Consider the following 24188-nt stretch of genomic DNA (forward strand, 5'->3'; position numbering starts at 1 on the left):
GCAAACTTAATTGTCAACCTCGTATAGGTAAGTACACAAAACTAATGCACCCTCTTTGATTGGTCTGGATTCATGATGAATAAGACTTTGTCCTAGCCATCTTTGTAAATATTTTTATTTAGCTTGGTACATAACTCCTAGAAGGGGCATAATTCATGTCTGTTAAATAAAGTGAATAAATATAATACCTGAAAAAAGCATCCAGAGCTCTCCTCTTAAGGTCTCTGGAATCCCTCTTATAACCAGATCTTGAGTCTTTTTGGTCCGAAACATGCTAACACCACGTCCACGTTCTGCAAATAGGATGTTCCATGACTGTTCCTTCATCTTTTCTTTTAACTACAACCAAAAAATAAAATAAAGTAAAATAAAATAAAATAATAAAATCAAAATCAAAGCAACTAAACATAATGAGAAATTAACTTCTTTCAAATAACTTGATAACTGTCTTCACCATGACACAATACCTATGGAAATCAAGAACAGAAGATCAAAAGCAGTATCCAGGGGCCAAACACTGGACCACTGTCATCACAAAAATCTTTTAAATCCACGTGAACATAATAACTTTAATTTACTATTTCAATTATTAGCTAAACTCATAAAAATGGAAAAAGCATTACTCTTAGAAGGTAAAGCTTTGAACCATCATTCTTCCCAAATCACTTCGATTAGGACTGATTATAAATCTATGCAAATGAAACCCAATACTCAACTTTCATCTTTTATCTTAATTCATAACAGTCCTTTTGTGTAATGGAACCAACCATAATACACAGTAGTACCTGCTGGAAAAGCTTTTCAAGCCCCAAAAGAAGAGTGTTCAGTTGTAGCACCTTCTAGTCTGCTCTAAGATTTTTATTTTTGATCAACTGTTTTAGTCCGCAGATTTAAATATTTTGTTTCCCTACCATTTTGGAATTAAGAGTCTCCAAATTCTGAGGGTGAAATACCGTCATTAAGGCTTCGGTGTTCACAGTTTTACTGCATTCTCTCTGACATGTCAAAGATTGTACCTCAATATTATCAGATGGGTCTGCAGAATCAGAACTTATAGGGACCTGAAAAAGAAAGAACGTAATTGTCCGAAATGTATGCTTAAAAGTTTCTGCAAGAAAAGGTGGCAATGCTTTGTCATTTATAAACCACAATCTAAAGCTATGTCTCAGGGAGACATTGTTTTTCTATCAAAATTAGAGATGTCAACAAATCAATGTCTGGCACAGGAAACTCAGGACCTCAGTGAACCCCCTCCCCTACAAAAGCAACAAAATACTGGCAAAACATAAAAAAACAAACAAAACAAACAAACAAAAAACCACAGCAGTTCAGAATGTAGGAAATTAACCACAGGCACAGAACAAACTGAAAAGCATGAATTCAAGTGAAACTAATGAACCTCAATAAGAACACCAGAGTCTGTGAAGTTTTAACTTGAGGCTATTCCCATCTGTCACCCTCCCAAGCTCAGAGGTGTGGTAGTCATGAAAGCCAGCATCATCACAGCAAAGAATCCTTTGGAGCTTCATTAAAAGCCCCGTGCCCAGGACACAGTCAATATTTTGACCAAACTAGCAGCTCCCTGGAAAATCTCCATTCCCAGGATGCTGTTATCATTTGATTTGATTCAGAGCTCAGCTCTGTGAGAGAGAAGCCCCTTCCCCACAGCATTAGAGCAAAGCAGAGCAATCTTCTGATAACTTCACAGCTGTCTAAGGCTATTTCATTATGGGCAAACAAGACCTGGCTGAAAATGGAAAAGGAAGACCTGGAGAATCAGATGACCACAGGGAACTTTGAAAGGTGCCAACATATTCTTGAGGATCTAAATGTATGCATGCATATGCAGGGCTCTGAATCTGCCCAGGAAAGAAATGGGACAGGAGAAAGTCCCATTCACTCAACTCTGGCCGACTTTGGAAGTAAGAAGTGAAAGCTAAGGCTGATTTATACACTGCTGGAAGTGTGAGGTATACTTTTGCACAAAGATTCCCTTGGCAAAGGTGGAAAATTTCATGGTTCAAGGCATGTAAGGAAGTCTTCTAACCCATTATTGGCTGACCACTAATTTATACTGACTCTGGGTGATCCAAGGAAGCCAGGCTTAAAAATAAGAACATGAAGTATAAACAAAAAAGCAACAACAAAAATGTCCCTGAGGGGGCATAGTTCTTGGATTTTGTAAACTAAGAATGTAAAGCAGATATTAAAGAACTAAAGAAAACGATATTCCAAAAAAATAAAAAAGATCCAGTTAAAAAATAGGTAAAGATCTAATTAGAGACCTTATCAAAAAAGATATAAAGATGACAAATAATCATTTGAAAAGATGCTCAACATCATATGTCCTCAGGGATTGCAAATTAAAACAACAATGAAATACCACTGCACATCTATTAAAATGGCTCAAATCCGAAACACTGATAACACCAAGTGCTCCTAAGGATGTGGAACAACAGAAACACTCTCTCATTCAATGCTGGTGGGAATGCAAAATGGTATGGTCACTTTGGAAGACTGTTTGGCAGCTTCTTACAAAGCTACGTACAGTCCTACCATATGTTTAGCAATTGTGCTCCTAGGTATGTACCCAAATGAGTTAAAAAGTTATGTCTACACAAAAACCTACACATGAATGTTTACAACAGCTTTACTCATAATTGCCAAAACTTGGAAGCAACCAAGGCATTCTTCAGTAGGTGAATGGATAAAACATTGTGGTATATCCAGAACATGAAATACTTTTCAGCAAAAAAAGAAATGAACTATCAGCAAAACTAAGGGTTTTTTTTATTGAAAAGATCAACAAAACTGACAAACCTTTGGCCAGATTTACGATGAAAAAAGGAGACAGGACCTCCAACAAATGAAATTAGAAACAGAAGAGGAGACATTACAACTGATAACCACAGAAATACAAAGATCCTAAGAGACTACCATGGTCTCATTTGTACTACAAAAGATTTTAATTTTGATGTAGTCCATTTGACTATTTTTTTTCTTTTGTCATGTGTTTTTGGTGTCATAGCTAAGAAAAAACATTGCCTAATTCAAGGTCATGAAGATTTAGTTCTGTTTTTTAAGCGTTTTATAGTTTCAGCTCTGACATTTATTTAGGTCTTTGATCCATTTTGAGTGCCTTTTTGTGTATGGTCCAACTTTTAGAGAAATTAGCAAGACTGATAAAATTTTACTTCTGTCCTCTTATCAAACTAAGGAATATCCTGGGTACATACAGGAAGAGAAGGAAAGATTAGAAAGTTGGGGTAATAAAACTCTTGATGGCCAACATGAAAGTTCTGTGTCTGGAACTGAGATGTATGTGTGTGTGTATGTGTGTGTATACACACATACATATGTATATTACATGTGTTCATTGTGAGTTTCTATTATCAAAGGGAAAGTTAGTCTTATCAACACTGCATTATAACTGACTTAAGCATAATCTATAATTGACTGAGCATAATCTTTTCAGTCTCTGGAGAGAGTGGTAAAAGCCTCCATAATCCAATTCAAATAAAATAATATAGCTAATAGAGTCAATGTTGATTTTTCTTTGAATTTTTAATTACTACATAAATACTTATAATATGATAAGTTTTATCAATCTACTAAAAACATGAGGCTCCTAGGCACTGAAAAAATTAATTTGAAACTATCTACGTTTCCGTGAAAAACACACTAAACATCAAAATCAGGCTCTTAACTACCCTTTGCTAAAAATATTTGCTTCCTCTACTATTTTACTAGTAAACAGATATGCCACTATTTTGCTTTGGGCTAGATTATGTAAACAAGGCTGACCCAATTGATATTAAATAAAAGATATTTAGAGTGGTTTAAAATTGCTTCCTCTCTAATAGCAGTAAGAGGAGAGTCCTAGGCCTTGTTGAATTCTCAAATATAGTTTGAGTTGTTAAAACACATGTTGTATGAAAGTACAAGATGTATATATTTGATAAACAACACATACAGTTAAGAAAGATCAAATAATAACAGTTCTGTAATAAAGTACGAGTTCCTAAAAAGGATAAAGACCTTAATTTTCACTTCTGCTTTATGATGTGACTGAGAGAATACCGTGCTTCCCCGAAAATAAGACCTAACTGGAAGATAAGCCCTAGTGTGATTTTTTCGGATGACATCTCCTGAACATAAGCCCTAATGTGTCTTTTGGAGCAAAAATTAATATAAGAGCTGGTCTTATTTTCGGGGAAACACGGTATAATTTCTTTAATTTTAGTCTTTTAAAAAAATAAACCTAAGTATCAATAGGAAAGGTACTATGAATTCTATTTGAAGCAAGGGACCAGAAAAAACACAAACCTTTATTTCAAAATGATTTGGTTGATATAATAATTACCTCTGTACTAATATCATGATATTGAGTTGAAGCTGCCCCGCACTTCAGCCTGAGTTTTGCCACCAGTTGTTCGAAGTCTTTAACTTCACTGAAGCGAAAAGCTGTTTTTCCTTTGATGCTAATGACGACAGATTTGCTGGAATCATTCGTCTTCTCTATAGCGAAGACCTGGGGGATTAAACATAGTGTAAATGAATCACATTTTCCCTTGTTGCTGACACCTTCAGGCAAAATGTGTTTAGCTTACTCTTTTGTGGATAAAAGTTTAGGTCCCTGGTATGACTAATTAAGAAACAGACTTTGGGTACCACTGATACAAGTAACCTCAGTGTGAGTTATTTCACTTCTTAAGGAAAAGGTGTAACTAACATGTTGCCTTTAAAAACGACAATACAAATGTAAAAATTCAGTGCTGCATTGCCAATATCTTATTTCTGACTTACATAAAAGCTATCAATTCTATTCTTTTTGACTGGGTATATCAAATGTGATAGTCTAAGTTTTGATATTCATGCCACAAGTGTCTGAGTGATCATGTTCCATTTTGTGTCATCCTAATAAACCCTTATGTTGTTTCTAATTTTTTTGTTTTTTCTATGTTCATTTTCAACAAGAGCTATTAAGGATCTTATCCTAATATTCTTATATTGAAGACTGGTACTCTTATCCTGAAGAATAATGCTGAACTTCAAAAAATGATTATTTAAAAATTACTAAAAGGATGGTACATACTGAGTTTTTAATAATTTACAGAATTAAAGGACATTTTACTCTGTGAATGATAACATTTTCAAACAAAAAAACTGGTAAGTAACCAAATTTACATTACCTCTCGAAATGGAATGATTACACTACAGAGATTGCCATCCTGGCTAGCAAAGCAGATATAGTTTTCAGAAATGCACATTTTGCCACGAGCATTGAAGTGGCTGAATGGTACCCATAACAAACATTCATGCACTTCTTTCAAAATTTCTTCTTTGGGCAGCCTGAAAAAAGCATTAAACTGCTCACTGTGGGCTCGATCTTCCAGACCTCTGCAGGAAAGAAAAAAAGGGTGGGGGTACAGCTTAAGTAATGACTTTTAAAGTGAACATATGCCTATGTTGATTCACATAAATGCACTGTAAAGCAGAAAGATTAAACACTATGTGCTATGTTCTTCAGCAAATTATAAAATGGAAGAAACACACTGATTCCTAAAAAATTCATTTTGTGTATTCTCTTTTCCAATTTTATATTATTAGTGGATTACAATGCACAAAAAGTTAGAGAAGACAGAGGTCTTCAAACCATCTGTTAAGGGGTGATTTGCTATAAGATTATATTATTATTATGTAGTCATGTGGAAGTGGATATGGCTAAAACCAATCTTGGCAGACAATAATTGTTATATCTGGTTATCAGAAAATCAAGAGGGTTAATCATTTCAAACAAAATGAAATAATGAAAATTTATGGCATCAAAATTTAAACAGGAAAAATAGTGCATAAAAGATAATATTAAAGCTAAGAGAATTGTACACCTGAAATCTATGTAACTTTACTAACAATTGTCACCCCAATACATTAAAAAAAACAAACAAACAAACAAACAAAACTAAGTGAAGCAAAAATGGAAATGAATGTTTGAAAAATCCAAAGTAGAGGCAAGATAAAACAACACTTCTTGACCAGAACAGGACATAGGATAGGTGTCAATAAAAACAGATGAGTGGTTCGGTGCTATGTAAATATATAAAGAATAAGTGCTTAAAATAGTACAATTTTTTATTGTATTTCATAAAAATGGAGTGTGAGGTACACCTCTTGAAATCTCCAGTGGAATTTACAACAAATTGAACAACTATAATTCCACAAAGGACTCTGTGCGCAGCAGACAGGTAAGACTAAGACACACACAACTGAAATCATCTAAAGGTGGGCACACTGGACAAGCAGAGAAGGGGGAAAAGGGGAAGTGCGGTCACGTGGGCTGGGTGGGCGCAGGAGGAGACCTGAGTTCAGTGCCCTGAGCTCCCTGCATTCCAGAGCTACTGCAGTCACGGGAGAGGGAAGAACTCGGACTGCTAGTGCTCCGCTTATGGCCCACTGTCCCGCCTGAGGGATCAGCACATACCACAGCTGAACACAATGCACACGGCAGAGACTTCTGAGCAAAGAATGAGAGAAGAAGGGTGAAAACAGCGGTTTAAGCCCTCACTGCCTAGCAGAGGGTGGAAGCCTTAGGCTCCCAGCCTAGCCACCCCCTCCCCACCCTCCTAGAGCTCGCCCCACCCCCACCCTCCCAGTGCTAGAAGCTGAACAGTAGCAGTGTCAGATCAAAAGAACAGAATATTTGCAGTTTTGAGAACTGAGGCCCGCAGCCATGGACTTGCAGCCTAACTGGTTCTGGTGAAGTGCAGGGAGCCTTGGGTGCAGGACTGGCTGTGCTGGTGGTCACTGCCATTACTCTGGGCCACCTCTCACAGTCTACCTTGCCCCAGTCCCCACCTATCTGGGTGGATCCCTGCAGGAGTAAACAGAGCCACTGAAACACACTGGCCCTGAAGCTGATGCAGGAAGAGCTTTGAAACTTCAGAAGCTCTCCAAATTATCCCATGGAGGCGATGTCCTGTGACCCAGGCGACCTGTTCACAGAGGAGAAGCCCGCCTTCCAGGGAATCCCCCCATGGTGAGAGAAGCCGGAACAGTGCAGAGAAAATATAACACTACAGCATGGGAGAGAATAAAAGGCTGCAGTCAGAGAGAGAAACAAAACATTTTACTAACAGCTAGAGGAAAACGAAACAAACAAAAAAAAACCCTTTCTATCAACCTGTTGCAGAACCCACTCCTGTAGATGCCTAGGAAGAAAAATAATAATTCATTAATTGCCATGAATAACCAAGGTAACAAGACAGCACAGAAAGAAAATGAAGACTCCAGAAAATGAACTTAAAGACATGGAAATATGTGATTCAAAGGACAGAGAATTCAAGATTACAGTTCTGAAAAAACTCAACAAGATGCAAGAAAACACAGGCAGTTTAATGAACTCAGAAACACAATCAAAGAACAAATGAACATTTACCAAAGACACTGAAATTTAAAAAAAAAAACACAACCAAACAGAATTACTGAAGATTAAGCACTCAATGAAAGCAATGAATGAAATGGCCAGCATAGGTAACTAAGTTGCCCAGAGGGAGGAAAGAATCAGTGATACTGAAGATAGAAATCTGGAAATGACACAGATGGAAGAAGAGAGAGACTTGAGAGTTAAAAGAAATGAAAGAACTCTAAAAGAACTTTCTGACTCCATCAGAAAGAGCAATATAAGAATAATGGGCATACCAGAAGGAGAGAAAGAGTGAAGGGAACAGAGAGTATATTCAAACAAATAGTCGATGAGAACTTCCCAAACTTGTGGAAAGAACTGGATCCTCGAGTCCAAGAAGCAGAGAGAACACCTAATTACCTCAACCCCAACAGGCCTTCTCTAAGGCACATTATATTGAAGGTGTCAAAAATTAACGACAAAGAAAGAACCCTCAAGGCAGCCAGGGAAAAGAAGACGGTAACCTACAAAGGAAAGCCCATTAGATTATCATCAGATTCTGCACCAGAAACTCTACAAGCCAGGCGGGATTGGAATAAAATATTCAAACTGTTGAAAGAGAGAAATTATGAGCCAAGAATAATATATCCAGCAAAGATATCCTTTAGAAATGAAGGAGGAATAAAGACGTTTCCAAACATACAGAAACTGAGGGAATTTTCTAACACATTTTCTAACACACGACCTGCATACAAGAAAAACTGAAGGAAGCTATTTGACCTGAAACAAAAAACAAAAGAATACAAAACCATTAGTAGTATTATGAACAGACAGAAGCAGGAAATGGCAACCCCTACACTGAATAGGACACTATACACTTAAACATACTATACAGGGTAAAAAAGGAAAAAAAAAAAAACAACACTTAAAAAAAGAGGAAAAAGACAACTTGCTACTACTACAGCACAGAAAGTAACGCACAGCATAAATAGGGATAATTGGTGCCAACAAAAATGTAAAAGAGGAGAGAGTAAAGGTTGAACTGGCACAAGGGAATGGAGAAAGCAAGCATACTGAAGAAAATGGAATACTCTAAATATCAAACTTTCTTTTGCATAAACTTAATGGTAATCACTCAAAAAAAAAATATCCAGAATTGAAATATATAACATAAAAAAGAGAAGAAACAGATGGAAAAATCATAGAATACCACCACACTGACATGACAGACAGCAAAAACAGGTGAAGAAACAATGGAGACACCATCCTACCAGAAAACCAGAGATAGATTGATAGGAAATTCCCATATATCAATAATCACCCTAAATGTAAATGGACTGAACTCACCAATAAAAAGGCACAGAGTAGCACACTGGATCAAAACACTAAACAAACATATGCTGCCTCCAAGAGACACATCTCAGCTGCAAGGAAAAATAAAAGACTCAAAGTGAAAGGGGGGAACTGACACTCCAAGCAAATGGTTTCCAGAGAAAAGCAGATGTAGTCATACTGATATCAGATGAAACAAACTTCAGGATAATAAAGGCAACGAGAGACAAAGATGGACATTTCATAATGATAAAGGGGACTATACAACAAGAAGATATAACAGTCATCAATAGTTATGCTCCCAATCAGGGAGCACTGAAATATACCAAGCAACTACTAACAGAACTAAAGGGAGAAATTGACAAAAACACAATTATAGTAGGAACCTAAGTACATCATTGACAGCTATGGATAGATCATCAAAACAGAAAATAAATAATGAAATATCAGCCCTAAATGACACATTAGATGAAATGGACATAACTGACATTTATAGAGCATTACATCCTACAACATCAGACTATACATTCTTTTCTAGTGTAAATGGTATATTCTCAAGGATAGACCATATATTGGGACATAAAATTAACCTCAGCAAATTTAAGTAGACTGAAATCATACCAAGCATATTCTCTGATTATAAGACTGTGAAATTGGATAGCAAATCCAGAAAGAAAGCAGGAAAAACCACAAATACATGGAGATTAAACAACACACTTTTAAAGAACGACAGGGTCAAAGAAGAAATGAGAGGAGACACCAAAAGATACATAGAAACAAATGACAATGAAAATACACCCTACCCAAATTTTTGGGATGCAATGAAAGCAGTTTTAGGAGAGAAATTTATATCATTACAGGCCTATCTCGAGAAACAAGAAAAATCCCAAATAACCTCATGTTACACCTTAAAGAACTAGAAATAGAGGAACAAATGAAACCCACAGTCACCAGAAGGAAGGAAATAATAAAAATCAGAGCAAGACTAAATGAAACGGAGAACAAAAAGACAATAGAAAACAATAACGCAACAAAGAGCTGGTTCTTGGAAAAGATTAATAAAACTGAGTAACCTTTGGCTAGAGTCACTATGATAAAAAGAGAAAAGACATAAATAAATAAAATCAGAAATGAAAGAGGGGAAGTTATCACGGATGCCAGGGAAATGTAACGGATCATCCAAGAATACTGTGAAGGACTATATGCCACCAAATTCAATAACCTAGAAGGAATGGACAAGTTCTTAGAAACATACAGCCTTCCTAGGCTGAATCACGAAGAATTGGAAAATCTAAATAGACTGATCGCCAGTAAGGAAATTGAATCAGTCATCTGAAACCTTCTGAAAAGCAAAAGTCTGGGAACAGATGGCTTCACTAGTGAATTCTACCAAACATTCAAAGAGGATGTAATACCTGTCCTACTCAAACTCTTCCAAAAAATTGAAGAAGAGACAATACTCCCTAACTCATTTTATGAGGCCAATATTACCCCGATACCAAAACCTGGTAATGATAACAGAAAAAAAGAAAATTACAGACCGGTATCTCCAATGAATACAGACGTAAAAATCCTAAACAAAATTCTAGCAAATCGAATGCAACAATGCATTAAAAAGATTGCACATCACAACAAAATGGGGTTCATCCCAGGGGTACAAAGATGGTTCAACATACGCAAATCCATCAATGTGATACACCACATAAACAAAATAAAGGACACACATTATATGATTATATCAATAGATGCAGAAAAAGTGTTTGACAAGACACAACATCCATTTATGATTAAAACACTTAATAAATGGGTATAGAAGGAAAATACCTTAACATTATACAGGCCATATAGGACAAACCCTCAGCTACCACTATAGTTAATGGTGAAACCTGAAGCCCAATGTTCTATGTTCAGAAACACGACAGGGCTGTCTCCTATCATCTCTGCTTTTCAATGCAGTATTGGAAGTCCTCGCCAGAGCAATCAGGCAAGAGAAAGGAATAAAAGCATCTAAATTGGGAATGGAGAAGTTAAATTGTCATTTTTTGCAGATGACGTGAAGCTATATATATATATCTATATCTATAGATATAGATAGCTATATATATCTATATCTATAACTATATCTATATCCCTAAAGATTCCACCAAAAAGCTTTTAGAAACAATAAACGAATATAGTAAAGTTGCCAGCTACAAAATCAACCTACAAAAGTCCCTTGATTCCTATATACTAACAATGAAATCTCAGAAAAAGAAATAAAAATAAAAAAAAAAAACAATTCCGTTTGCAATTGGAACAAAAAGAATAAAATACCTAGGAATAAACTTCACCAAGGATGTGAAGACTTATACACTGAAAAGTATAAGATATTTTTTAAAAGAAATTTAAGAAGACACAAAGAAATGGAAAGACATTCCATGCTCATGGGTTGGAAGAATCAACATAGTTAAAATGGCCATATCACCCAAAGCAATATACAGATTTAATGCAATCCCAATCAAAATCCCAATGGAATTTTTTTAAAGAAAGAGAACCAAAAAAATCATCAGACTTGTAAGGAACCATAAAAGACCTCGAATAGCCAAAGCAATCCTAAAAAAAAGGAACAATGCTGGAAGTATCACACTCCCTGACATCAGCTTGTACTACAGGACAATAATAATCAAAACAGTATGGTATTGGTAGAAAAACAAACACACAGACCAATGGAAGAGAACTGAGAACCCAGAAATAAACCCACATAATATGGACAGATAATTTTCGACAAAGAAGCCAAAAACATACAATGGAGAAAAGACAGCCTCTTCAATAAATGATGCTGGGTAATTGGTAAGCCACGTGCAAAATTTGCAACTAGACTGCTATCTGTCACCATGTGCCAAAATTAACTCAAAGAGGATCAAAGACCTAAACGTGAGATCTGAAACAACACCACACATATAAGAAAACATAAGTGCTAAACTTATGAACCCTGGGTTCAAAGCACATTTTATGATTTTGACCCCAAAGGCTAGGTAAGTAAAAGCTGAAATAAATAAATGGACTATAACAAACTAAAAAGCTTCTGCACAGCAAAAGAAACCATTGACAAAACAAAGAGGCAAACAACTGAATGGGAGAAGATTTTTGCAAACAGTGCCTCCGATAAGGGGCTAATATCCTAAATATATAAGGAACTCATATAACTCAACAACAAAAAAAACCCAAACAATCCAATTAAAAAATGGGCAGAGGACCTGGACAGACATTTCTCCAAAGAGGACATACAAGTGGCCAATAGACATGAAAAAAATGTTCAACATTACTAATCATCAGAGAAATGCAAATAAAAGCACAATGTGGTATCACTGCACACCAGTTACAACGGCTATCATCAACAGTACAAATAGTAACAAATGTTGGACAGGCTATGGAGAAAAAGGAACCCTCATACATTGTTGGTGGGAATGCAGATTGGTGCAGCTGCAATGGAAGGCAGTGTGGAGGTTCCTCAAAAAATTAAGAACACACTTAACATCTGACCCAGAAATGCCTCTCCTGGGTATCTACCCAAAAATCTGAAAACATTTATCCATAAAGATGTGCTCCAATGTTCATTGTAGCTTTATTTACGGTGGTGAAGACATGGAAGCAACCAAAGTGTCCTTCAATAGATGAATGGATGAAGAAGTTGCGGTACATATACACAATGGAATACTATTCAGCCATAAGAAAAAATGAAATAGTATCATTTGCAACAACATGGATGGATCTTGAGATTGTTATGCTGAGCTAAATAAGTCAGACAGAAAAAGTACAGAACCATATGATTTCACTGATATGTGGTATATAAAACTGAAAACAACAAAAGAACAAGACAAACAAATGAAGAAAGACAAACTCATAGACACAGACAATAGTTCAGTGGTTCCCAGGGGGTCGGGGGGAGGGGAGTAGTAGATAAGGGTAAAGGGGATCAAATACATGGTGATGGAAAGAGAACTGAGTCTGGGTGGTGAAGACACAACGTGATATATAGATGATGTATTACAGAATTGTACACCTGAAATCTATATAACTTTACTAACAATTTTCACCCCATCAACTCTAATTAAAAAAAAAAAATAGTACAGTTTTTCTAGAGGCAGTAAACACTTAAGCTAAGCAGCAATGCCATCTGGGGTAGTTAGTAAATTATGCAAGTTCTAACTCAAAGCCAACAAAGTTAAAACTAAATTTATCCTTCCAGCATATACTATTTGAATATGAGGCACTTCATCATGTCTTTCAAAATAATTCTGATAAATATGAAGAGACAACCATATTAATTTTTACCCCACTTAAAGAGTAATTTGGTGGGTTATTTCCCTATTACTTAAAAGGGTAGGTGTATTTATATCAACGAAAAGATGTCCATGATATATTATTTTAAGTGGGGGGAAAAAAGCAAATTGTAGGATATTTGATGTTTAACCCAATTCATGTTTTTTTTTTTTTTGCAAATATTTTTAAATTCATGCAGTAAAAAGCTTGGAAGGATATACACTGATTTTAATTATTGTTATTATGTTTCTGTGTTGTTATACATATTTGGAAAAACAATAAGCCAAAGCAATAAAGACATTTCATTTTATAAAAATGTCATCTGGAGACTAAGTCTAAATAAGCTGTTGTTCCTTTCAACTTACTAGAGAAAAAGGATTTAGATATATTTGATTTTCAACAGGCTCTCTTAAAAATGCAGAGACAAAAATGCATTTCCTATATCTCATTTAAATATTACCGTCGTAATGAATAACTCATTGATAGATGGCCTTTTAGAGGATATTTTAAGGGAAATAAAACTGCTAAATAGTTTATTTATGGTGGCCAATCAAGAAACAAACTACGAAAACAAATACCCAACTATAACATAAGCAGGATTCTTAATTTTATAGAGTTCTATTCATAAGTCATGCACACTGGGACCTAATTTTGGTAATAGGTGTGAAAAATTCACCTCAATGATCTATTTTCCAGAAAAGCAGGCAGGCTCACAAAGGAATCCTTCTGCATATAGTTTAGGAATGGTTCAGGAATAGGCAAGAGGAACGATTATACCCAATTAGAACTATATAGTAATCATACAGCCTAGCGGGTCACTTATCCTGGTTTATCCATAGGACCGTGGCTTAGGTTCCTCTTACACTTTCCCATTTAGTCTATACCCTCATTCTCCTTGTCAGAAGCGGCTTTTACTAGCTATTTCTGGATCCTATCCTCTCTCTGTCCCCCTTTGGCATGTTCATTTCAGTCAAATGTTCTCAGTGTTGAGCAGGACCAAAGAGTCAGTTTCAGCAAACCAAGGAGAGTGGCAAACACCTATTGGACAAATACTTCTGATGCAGGCACTAATAATGATTAACATTTATCTACTGCTTCATATTTTACAAAATGCTTTCATACATTATATTGCTCATTTCCCACAAGTGCTCTCTGAGGTAGAAATGACAGACGAGAAAACAGAGGTGCTGAGAGATTAGGACTTGTCCAAGGATTGTTCTACTCTCATGCTAAAGCCCATGGCTCCGCTGACTCCACTAACTTGCCTCTTCATAAAAAACAAAACAAAACAAAACAAAACAAAACAAAAAAACAAAGCAAAACAACCACAAAAAGATGCTGTTTATAAATTATGTTTGAAACTAATACATTTAACAATTTCAGACCCAAAACTATCTATACTACTCATAGAAATTTAGAGTTAGACTAACAACACACACAAATCTCTACATTTCGAAAAGCACTCCAGGGCAAATCCTACTGGGATCTCAAGAAATAATTTTCAAACCTAACTTCTTTTGTTTCTTAGGATTCAATTTCAGGGTGAGGATACTATCTGTGAAATGCATATGAATAAACTAAAACACACACACGCACACACATTGATAACTAACTCCAAAGAAAAACTATCATGTAATATAGAACAGTTAACTTGTAACGCTAATCAATGCTACTGCTCTTTGGTCAAACAATTCTTTAAAAAGTAAGTATTAATTAAGCTTTGAATACCTTTTGGTGATTTGTAGAGGATCATCAAGGATTGGGTCATCATCAAATGTTTCCTTATCAAAAAGTCTCTTTATAGCATAGTTTGCCAGCTGTTCCATAAGAAGGTATGTTTGATTAATATGCAAAAACATTGAAAAGTAGTGACTCTCCCCTTGGGAACACACATGAATACTCTCTGTCAGTATGACATTTGAAGTCTTTTCAAGTTTTGAGACTGCATCCCAGGAGATAATGAGTTTTACTGCAATAAGAGTTATAAGCAGATACCATTACATTTCTCAATATTTATTAATACTTATCAATCAGGTCTTTCGAAACAATATTTAACTACTTGAAAAATGCTATGAACAACTAACATACTTGCGTTCAAGATCAGTTATAATTTTGAGTCATAACCATGAACACACAATAATTGGTAACTCTAGGAATAGATACATACCATATTTAGCCATGTATAATGCACACGTTTTTGCCCCAATTTGTGAGGGAAAAATAAGGATGAGAATTATACATGGGTAGTACTAATTCTGTATCTATATAAATGTTTTTAATTCTTTTATTTACGCTAATGAGTTAAAAGTGTAACTCTAGAAATCAATAACGATAGCTGTATGCAAAGTAATACCCTGGAATACGATGATCGGTTTTGTTGAACTTACGACAAACTTGCAATGATGAAGAGTTCTTGGCCTTCTATGATACGTAAATTTGTTACCGATATATAAAATTTCTTTTACCATAATATGTTAAAAAATAAATGCTATAATTCCTTTATAATACAAAAACAAGTACCTAAATGTAAACAAATGAAAATTTGAATTAGAAAACTAAAACGAAAGACTTTTTCCCCCCTGAAAGTTTGGGCTAAAAACGAGGGTGTGCATTATACACAGGAGCATATTTTACATGGCAAAATACAGTAATTCTAAAGATCTCTAAAAATATTATAATTTGATATTTAAATCTGTTACTTTACTTAATTACTGATATACAAGCTACATGTATACTATCAACAGTACTGTTTTATTCTTTGTAGCTGTGGGACATTAGGTACTATGGCTACTATATTTATATTGTATATTTAAAACAAGGATTAAAACATGGACTGAAGAAGGCAGGTAGTTTAGAACAAGGGAAAAAAGGAGTTACACCCGTATGTCAGATCACCATCACCATTTAATATTCATTCACTTCCCACAATATGCAAGGCATTCTATGCATATTTCTAATGATTCCTACATTAAGCAACCAGCCTTAGATGAGTGAAATGTCAATGTACAATTCAATTACCCTTAATAATCAATCATATTAGTTTATATATAACCTAACACCACCAAGGAGTCGAGAGGTCCTCAGCAAGTTCAAAGTCATGGTAAGCAATAGAAACCACTTACTTTCTGATCCCAACAAAAAAGAATAGAAGCTTAGAAAGTTGGTGCTAAGATAGAGCCAACCCTGACAAGGAACCCGTCCTTTCCAATAACTGCATGAGTAATAGGTCACTAACTTCTCCTGCTCTGGTAAACCAAAACATTTTTCAAATTTCAAAAGGGCTTCTCGAAATTTCTCAGGATCATCTTCTTTTGCAAAAGACTGTTTTCCCTCTTCAGCAATTAATCCCTAAGGGAGACAAAATATTTTCTGAAAATTAATAATTACCTACTAACAAAAATACATTTTATATGTAAACAGTTCATTGAACACAACTGTGTATATCTATGCAGGTACATGTATCATATGTATATATGTGTATTACATACTTAGGGTAGAGGTGACCAGATGTTCTTTAATTTTGTCATTAGGCTTTTTCCAATGCCTCACAAATAGCTACCACAAATACAGGTGCTAAATACTGTATTGATTGGGTGAAGGGTTCAAACTCCAAACTCAAGAGACAGTGAAATGAAAATATCCCTACGACAACTCACAAGGGCACCAAAGACTAACCACTGACTACAATTTTCTTTAGCACTGATTATGACATTCATATGTGTGCTTCTGATAATCCTGAAAGGTGCCAATAAAACAATGACCTTCCATGCAGCCTGTGATCCTCAAATAAGTGGGAGAAAGATTTTTGTATTCCATCTTCAAATTATATCCATGCCACTTACTCTTATCTTTCCTTGTACAAAATTAGTAATATCTTCATTTGAATCAAACACAGATAGGGTCTTCATGATATTTTGTTCCAACCAATCCCAATGTTTCGTTATTTCTTCTCTGTTGGCTCCTGATTAATAATGAAAGAGAATAAAAGGCTCAAGAAAAACTCCACAATGAAAGTGGTCTCGAAATTTTCAAGCTTAGTTTAATAAAATTATAAAAAATTATATTTGCTCATTTTCAAAAATTATGATCATAAAAATGTATTAGTTATTCGCTACTTCATCCCTATTATTTCGCTTAGCATAATAATCTCAAGATCCATCCATGTTGTCACAAATGGCACTATTTCATCTTTTCTTATGGCAGAGCCGTATTCCATCGTGTATATATACCACATCTTTATCCAATCATCTATGGAAGGACACTGGTGGGCATGAACACTATTTTTCATTATAAATAAAAAGAATAAAATAGACAATGAAAGAGGAGAAAAGTAAATACAACTTGAGAAAAGATAAAATTCTGAAAACAAGATGCCAGTAACTACTGCCTAAAATAATAAGTATCTTTTAAAAGAATATATAGAGTACCAGAACACAAATATACACAATTTAATCCTTGGACTTAAAATAATAGTACTGTTCCTGTAATCTGTGTGACTGTAAACAGCATGCACGTGACAAGCCTATGCTCACTGTGGATTTCAACTGTGGCAACTCTATTTATTTCAGAAGATATGTAGCCTTTGCCCAGAGTCACCCTTAAATTAAAGACCTAGTCATATTGGTGTAGCCACTATGGAAGGCAGTGTGGGGGTACCTCAAAAAATTAAAAATAGAATTACCATATGACTCAGCAATCCCTCTCCTGGGTATATACCCCAAAAATCTGAAAACATTTATCCATAAAAGTATATGTGCTCCGATGTTCATTGCAGTGTTATTTATGGTGGCCAAGACATGGAAACCACCAGTGTCCTTCCATAGATGACTGGATAAAGATGTGGTATATATACACAATGGAATACTGCTCTGCCATAAGAAAGATGAAATAGTGCCATTTGTGACAACATGGATGGATCTTGAGAGTATAATGCTAAGCAAAATAAGTCATACAGAAAAAGCAGAGAACCATATGATTTCACTGATATGTGGTATATAAACCAAAAACAACAAAAGAACAAGACAAACAAATGAGAAACAAGAACTCATAGGCACAGACAATAGTTTAGTGGTTACCAGAGGGTAAGGCGGGAGGGCGGTGGGAGATGAGGGTAAGGGGGATCAAATATATGGTGATGGAAGGAGACTGACTCCGAGTGGTGAACACACTATGTGATATGTACATGATACATTATAGAATTATACACTTGAAACCTATGTAATTTTACTAACCATTGTCACCCCAATAAATTTTAATTAAAAAATGAATAAAAAAAAATTTTATGAAAGAGGTTAGAAATTCTGTAGCAAGGTTAAATCCATGTTACCTGCTGAATCAGGGTTAGGTGGCTTATTGAAGGTCCGATTAAATAAATTAGCTCTGGGTTGATTTCGTTTGAAGAACATTTCTATATCTATCAATCTCTCCATAGAACCCACAAACCTTTAAGATTTCCCCAGCATTGTGGATTAGACAAATCTCAAGCAAAAGAAGTATCCTGACTTCTTAGTGTTTTAGGATATACGGAGAGTGACACATTAAAAATTTATTAGAACGGCAAACTTGCCTATTTCCTCCAATTCAGTTAGAAGTGTGTTCACGTTATTAAAGTCGCCATACCAAGTATAATGATTTTCTTTAATGAGCTACATATAAAAACCATGGGGAGGGGACTCGGGGACGAGGCTTTGTGCTGGCGGGTAACTGGGACACCCACGGCAGCAGTGCGGTACCAGGGAAGGGCTGCTGCTTGTGTGGCCCTGGCCACCTCCCCAGGCCCAGCCCTCAGTGACAAGGGAGCCCTGAAAGCCAAAGCCGGAGCCGGGCAAGGCCAGCCCTGCCACGGGACCCCGTGGGAGGGCTTCCTCCGACCCCCAGCCAGGCCGCTAGCCCTCTCCCTGAGGAGAGCAAACCAGGTGGTTACCCCACCAGAGTCATTTGGATTGGTTGCCAACTCTGCACATATTGCAAACATCTGGGTCACAAGACTGCAGTATTTAATTTCTTATAGGAAACATACACTTGATATATCAGAAAGTAGCTAAGACAACAAGAGGATTTCTTGGGTTTCACAAATGTTTAGTTAAATTGATGTAGATAACCTGGGACATGTAACTCTGTGTAACATGGCACAGTATATCGAAAACCTCAATCCTGGTTTAAACACTAGCAAAACTGAGCTTAATTTCAAAGAATTGCACAAATTCAAGGGCAAAGCTGGTACTGAAGTCACAAAGGAAGAATTTGTTGAGGTTTTCCCATGGGCTTTGTACTAGACCTGAAATCTATTTCCTTTTAGTTCAGTTTTCAAGCAATAAAAAACAGTCCCAAACCCAAAGGATCAGGTGCCAAAAATGACGTGGTGGATCATTATGTCTATGTGCAAGTTCATGGAATCCCTGCTGACTGTGCAGAAGAAAGGACAAAAACTGTGAACCAGCATGGAGATGCTCCCATTTTTGACGAAAGCTTTGAATTTCAAATCAACCTACCGGAACTGGCTGTGGTTCGCTTTGTAGTACTAGATGATGACGACACTGGGGGTGAATTTATTGCTTAGTGCACTATTCCCTTTGAATGTTTACAGACAGGCTACTGCCATGTCCCCCTGCAGTCACTGACTGGAGAGGTCCTAGCACATGCCTCTGTGTTTGTCCACGTGGCTATTACTAACTGAAGAGGAGGAGGGAAACCTCATAAAAGGGGCCTTTCTGAAAGGAAATCAGGGAATATGCAACTTCGAGAACACTGTGGATTAAAACTGTAGATGAGGTGTTCAAGAATGCCCAGCCCCCTTTATGGGATGCCACTGCAGCATGCAGTGGTATCACTCAAGCTCTGCGGCCTCTCCTCTGTGGCCAGTCTCATACAGTACATGCTGGTGGTGTCCTCCCCACCAACGCTTTCTGGGGCCTGGTAACACACCCCTGGTGCTCCTGAATCTCAGTGAGCAGTATCCCACGATGGAGTTGCAGGGAATCATGCCTGAGGTTCTAAAGAAGACTGTAACAACTTATGACATGATGATCCAGTCCCTCGAGGCCTTGACTGAAAATGCAGACGCTGTGTATGAAAAGACTGCACAGTGTCAGAAGGCAGCCATGGAATCCCATCAACGCTTGTACAGCACAGGCATCCAGGAAGGTTTGAAGGAACGAAAACTCCAAAAGCAGTGGAGAGCTTTACCTGGAATATTACCATCTTAAAGGGACAAGCAGCTCTTTTGAAATATGCCAAGAACCAGACTTTGGGGAACCTAAAACAAATCCATTATGCTGCTGTTTCATGTGGACTGAATAAACCAGGCATAGAAAATGCCAGAGCCTGGAAGGCATACCTGAAAAAGCAAACAATGAACCTGGAGAATGAGGGAACTTCCTAGAAATCATTATGGAGTTTTAACTCTAGGACCAACTGTAGTCAAATAGAACTTTTCCTTTGCACTAGTGAAAATAATATTTGGGATTTTAAAGCACAAATAGAATAGCTAATTACAGTATATTAAAACTGTGAATGTATATAGCAATCTGGCGTGTGAAGGCAAATAAACTCTTTAACAAGAAATTATATTCCTGGTCTAAGTATGTTATATTTATATACAAAGACATCATAACCCAGTTCCATTGTAAACAACATACTGTTCACTCTAGTTCCACCAAGGGAAAAAACACTTTCCTAACTGAAAACAATTTCTTAATATGGAAATGGATTGTAATGCCAAATTCGTATTTATTGGAGAAAAAGCTAGTCTGTGCATTTTATATATGTGTGATTGCTAGAGTCTCTGGGTTACAGATGATTCTGGTGGCATACCTGCCGAGCCATAATTACTAAGGAGAATGTAAGTGGACAGATTTCCTGAATCTCCAGGAAAACTTGCTGGGCTATGGAGTATAAGGAAAATGTGCAATTGGATTGAAGCTACTGGCTGAAGACATGTGCTGGGTATATATATATGCTGTAAAAGAAACCAATATATAGGAAGCCACACGTTGTAAATAGTTTTTCATTGTATGAAGCAGTGTTCACAATAAAAATGTTTTATGATATTTCTAAAAAAAAAGCCATGGGAAATTTTTAAGGCCTTTATTCTGGTCCTTTATGCATAAGAAGCTTCGTTAGTAGGTAACTACTATATTTCTGCATCAGGTGAATTTGGAGGTATAAGTTATATACTCATTATTTAAATAAAAAGTAAAGGCACATTTTTTTCTAAACAATTTCTACCAACCAGATTTAAAGTAGAGGTTATTGACGTCTCATAATGTCAGCAGGTGTAATGCCTTCTTCATTTTGTTTAAATAACATTGAATTTAAGAGAGCCAGAAGAAAACATTCACCAACAACACTGAGGGAATTTAGAGGGAGATGCAGAAAACAAGCCACACATCTTTAAAAATTAATTGTATGCTGTAGCTATATGTTCACAGATATGAACTATCCAAAAGTCACATGAATTTTTTTTTTTTTAAAAGCATATCTACTTGAGAAGAGAAGGGGAGAAAAGAGAGAGAAAAAGAAAAAGGCAGTTGTTCAATATTAAAAAGGCCAAAAATCTGGGATTCTAAGTTAGACCAACATTATAATGGCATCATAAAAAAAATTAAGCTGTCATTATGTGTTTTTTTTGGGGGGGAGGGGGTTTGCTTTATTAGGAAGAATTATCCTAATTCCTTTTCTACTCACAATATAAATATGTGGAAGGATCTGAACCTCCCAGCAGGAATGAATATGTAGCATTACCTGAAAGACATCCCTTCATATTTCAAGTATTTCAAGAATATGACGCCTTTTGTGAGAAAGTACGTGTGTAACTAAAGAAGATTCAATTTTTCAGGCTTACACTTTCTTAGGGGAGGACATTTATGTTTTGGGCATGATTCTCCTCATCTGAGTGATTACAGATGAAACAAAGTATTATTTCATGTGGAAGTTGTCATCTTCCCTGCAGTTAAGTGAAGCAGGAGAATTAAGCTGAAGAAGGGTCATACAGCAGTAGCAAAGACCAAAATTTGCTCAGAAGCAGCCCTGCTGCAACACATGCTTCAGGTACCTCACACTAATCGATTTTTTAAAAAATCATAATAATCTGTAGCCTTTCTTAAGTAAACAATTAGAAGTCTTCCTATTCTGCACACTGGTGCAGTCGTTATGGAAGGCAGTGTGGAGGTTCCTCAAAAAATTACGAATAGAATTACCATATGACCCAGCAATCCCCCTCCTGGGTATCTACCCAAAAAATCTGAAAACATCTACACATAAAGACACGTGTGCCCTAATGTTCATTGCAGCTTTGTTTATGGTGGCCAAGACATGGTAACAACCAAAATGTCCTCCGATAGATGAATGGATAAAGACGTTGTGGTATATATACACAATGGAACACTATTCGGCGGTAAGAAAAGATGATATAGGAACATTTGTGACAACATGGATGGATCTTGAGAGTATCATGCTAAGAGAAATAAGTCAGACAGAAAAAGCAGAGAACCATATGATTTCACTGATATGTGGTATATAAACCAAAAACAACAAAAGAACAAGACAAACAAATGAGAAACAAAAACTCACAGACACAGACAATAGTTTAGTGGTTACCAGAGGGTAAGGGGGGTGGGGGGTTGGAGATGAGGGTAAGGGGGATCAAATATATGGTGATGGAAGGAAAACTGACTCCGGGTGGTGAACACACAATGGGATTTATAGATGATGTGATACAGAATTGTACACCTGCAATCTATGTAATTTTACTAACAATTGTCACTCCAATAAATTTAAAAAAAAAGAAGAAGTCTTCCTATTCTCTCAAAGTAGAGTTGCACATTTAACTCATTTCTAAATCAAAACAACTGGGGATTATAAACACATTCATTCAATTTATTAGTACCCTTATTTGTTTGAATGATAGGTTTTAAAAATCATACTCACCACATGCAATTGACAGGTAAACTTGAGAATCTGGTGTCTGGTGTAGAATGCGAAATGGAGCTACTTTAGCAGTTGAGTCTAAGACTGAATCAAGAGTCCCAACGAGAAGTCCTGTTGTAATAAAGAGACTGTTGAAATAAGGATTTTACAAAACATAATTATCAATAGCACTTCATATGACAAAAAAAAGCAAAAAAAACAAACAAAAAAAACACAAAAAAAACAATGGATTTACTTTTTAAAATTCTAGCTCAGTTTCCTTACAGAGGCTTTTCTTACATAAATATATATATATATTCTGGATGAAGATATTACACTGTTTAGATGTGAGCAGTGCTTCAGAAAATGATCTTTTAATAAAATAAGTCAGGTTCAATTGTCCAAATCTTATGATATATTTATAGCACTTATATACCTCCTTTACAAGGTTCTGTATATAGCAGATAAGAATGTAGATTCTGGTACCAGAGACTACCTGGGTTTGAATTCTGGCGTTGTAAAAATAAAATGAGTTATTGTTACATATAAAACATTTAGAACAATGCTTAGCACATAGTAAAACCCTCAATGTTAGCTAATACTATTATATGAGAAGATCTTAGATATTTAAACAAGATAAAACTATGATTAAAATAATTAGGTAAAGGGGTGGCCGGTTGGCTCAGTTGGTTACAGCGCAGTGCTCATAACACCAAGGTCATCAGTTGGATTCCCACATGGGCCAGTGAGCCGCATCCTCTACAACTAGATTGAAAACAATGACTTGACTTGGAGCTGATGGGTCCTGATGGGAAAAACACAGTTTCCCCCAAAAAATTTAAAAACAAATAGGTAAAGCAGTTTTCTTTTTAACAACTCTTAATTCAGTTGGGAACTCAAGGCTTTTGATCAATTAGTTCCACTTTAATGATCTGATAATATTGGCTGCTCCTCCCTAAAACAAAGTTGGCTGTTTTCTTGAAAAACAAACTAATTTTTCCCTTAGGGTCTTTGCTAAGCAATTCTCTTTTTACTTACAAATGCTAACGCATGTCTTCTAGCACAGTCCAGCTAATTCAAATTCGACATTTTTTTCAAGACCCATTTCCCCCATGAAGACTTCACTGGCAACCTCAAGCAATAATCCCTTCCTTTTCTCTGATTACTTACAGCACTTAAAGTCTATACAACACAACCTATTATTTTGATTATTAGGCTAGTTATAACAACTACTTGCTAAATGTTT

The 24188-nt window shown here is 36.1% G+C and overlaps 1 protein-coding gene across 2 annotated transcripts in view; it reads right to left on the bottom strand.

The window, feature by feature from the left end:
- Window positions 1–24188, bottom strand: part of TBC1D8B (TBC1 domain family member 8B) — a 62702-nt gene that overhangs the window by 20731 nt on the left and 17783 nt on the right. The window contains exons 2-9 of one of the 2 annotated variants that reach the window (XM_033117180.1): window positions 22964–23074; window positions 16879–16997; window positions 16159–16384; window positions 14765–15005; window positions 5193–5400; window positions 4364–4531; window positions 912–1061; window positions 189–339 (exon numbers count right to left, since the gene is read on the bottom strand). In XM_033117180.1, the coding sequence (XP_032973071.1) occupies window positions 189–339; window positions 912–1061; window positions 4364–4531; window positions 5193–5400; window positions 14765–15005; window positions 16159–16384; window positions 16879–16997; window positions 22964–23074 (1374 nt within the window). The remainder of the gene's footprint in view (window positions 1–188; window positions 340–911; window positions 1062–4363; window positions 4532–5192; window positions 5401–14764; window positions 15006–16158; window positions 16385–16878; window positions 16998–22963; window positions 23075–24188) is intronic. The other variant, XM_033117191.1, reaches the window with a different exon arrangement.

Source organism: Rhinolophus ferrumequinum, chromosome X, assembly GCF_004115265.2.
Source record: "Rhinolophus ferrumequinum isolate MPI-CBG mRhiFer1 chromosome X, mRhiFer1_v1.p, whole genome shotgun sequence".
Taxonomy (NCBI): Eukaryota; Metazoa; Chordata; class Mammalia; order Chiroptera; family Rhinolophidae; genus Rhinolophus; species Rhinolophus ferrumequinum.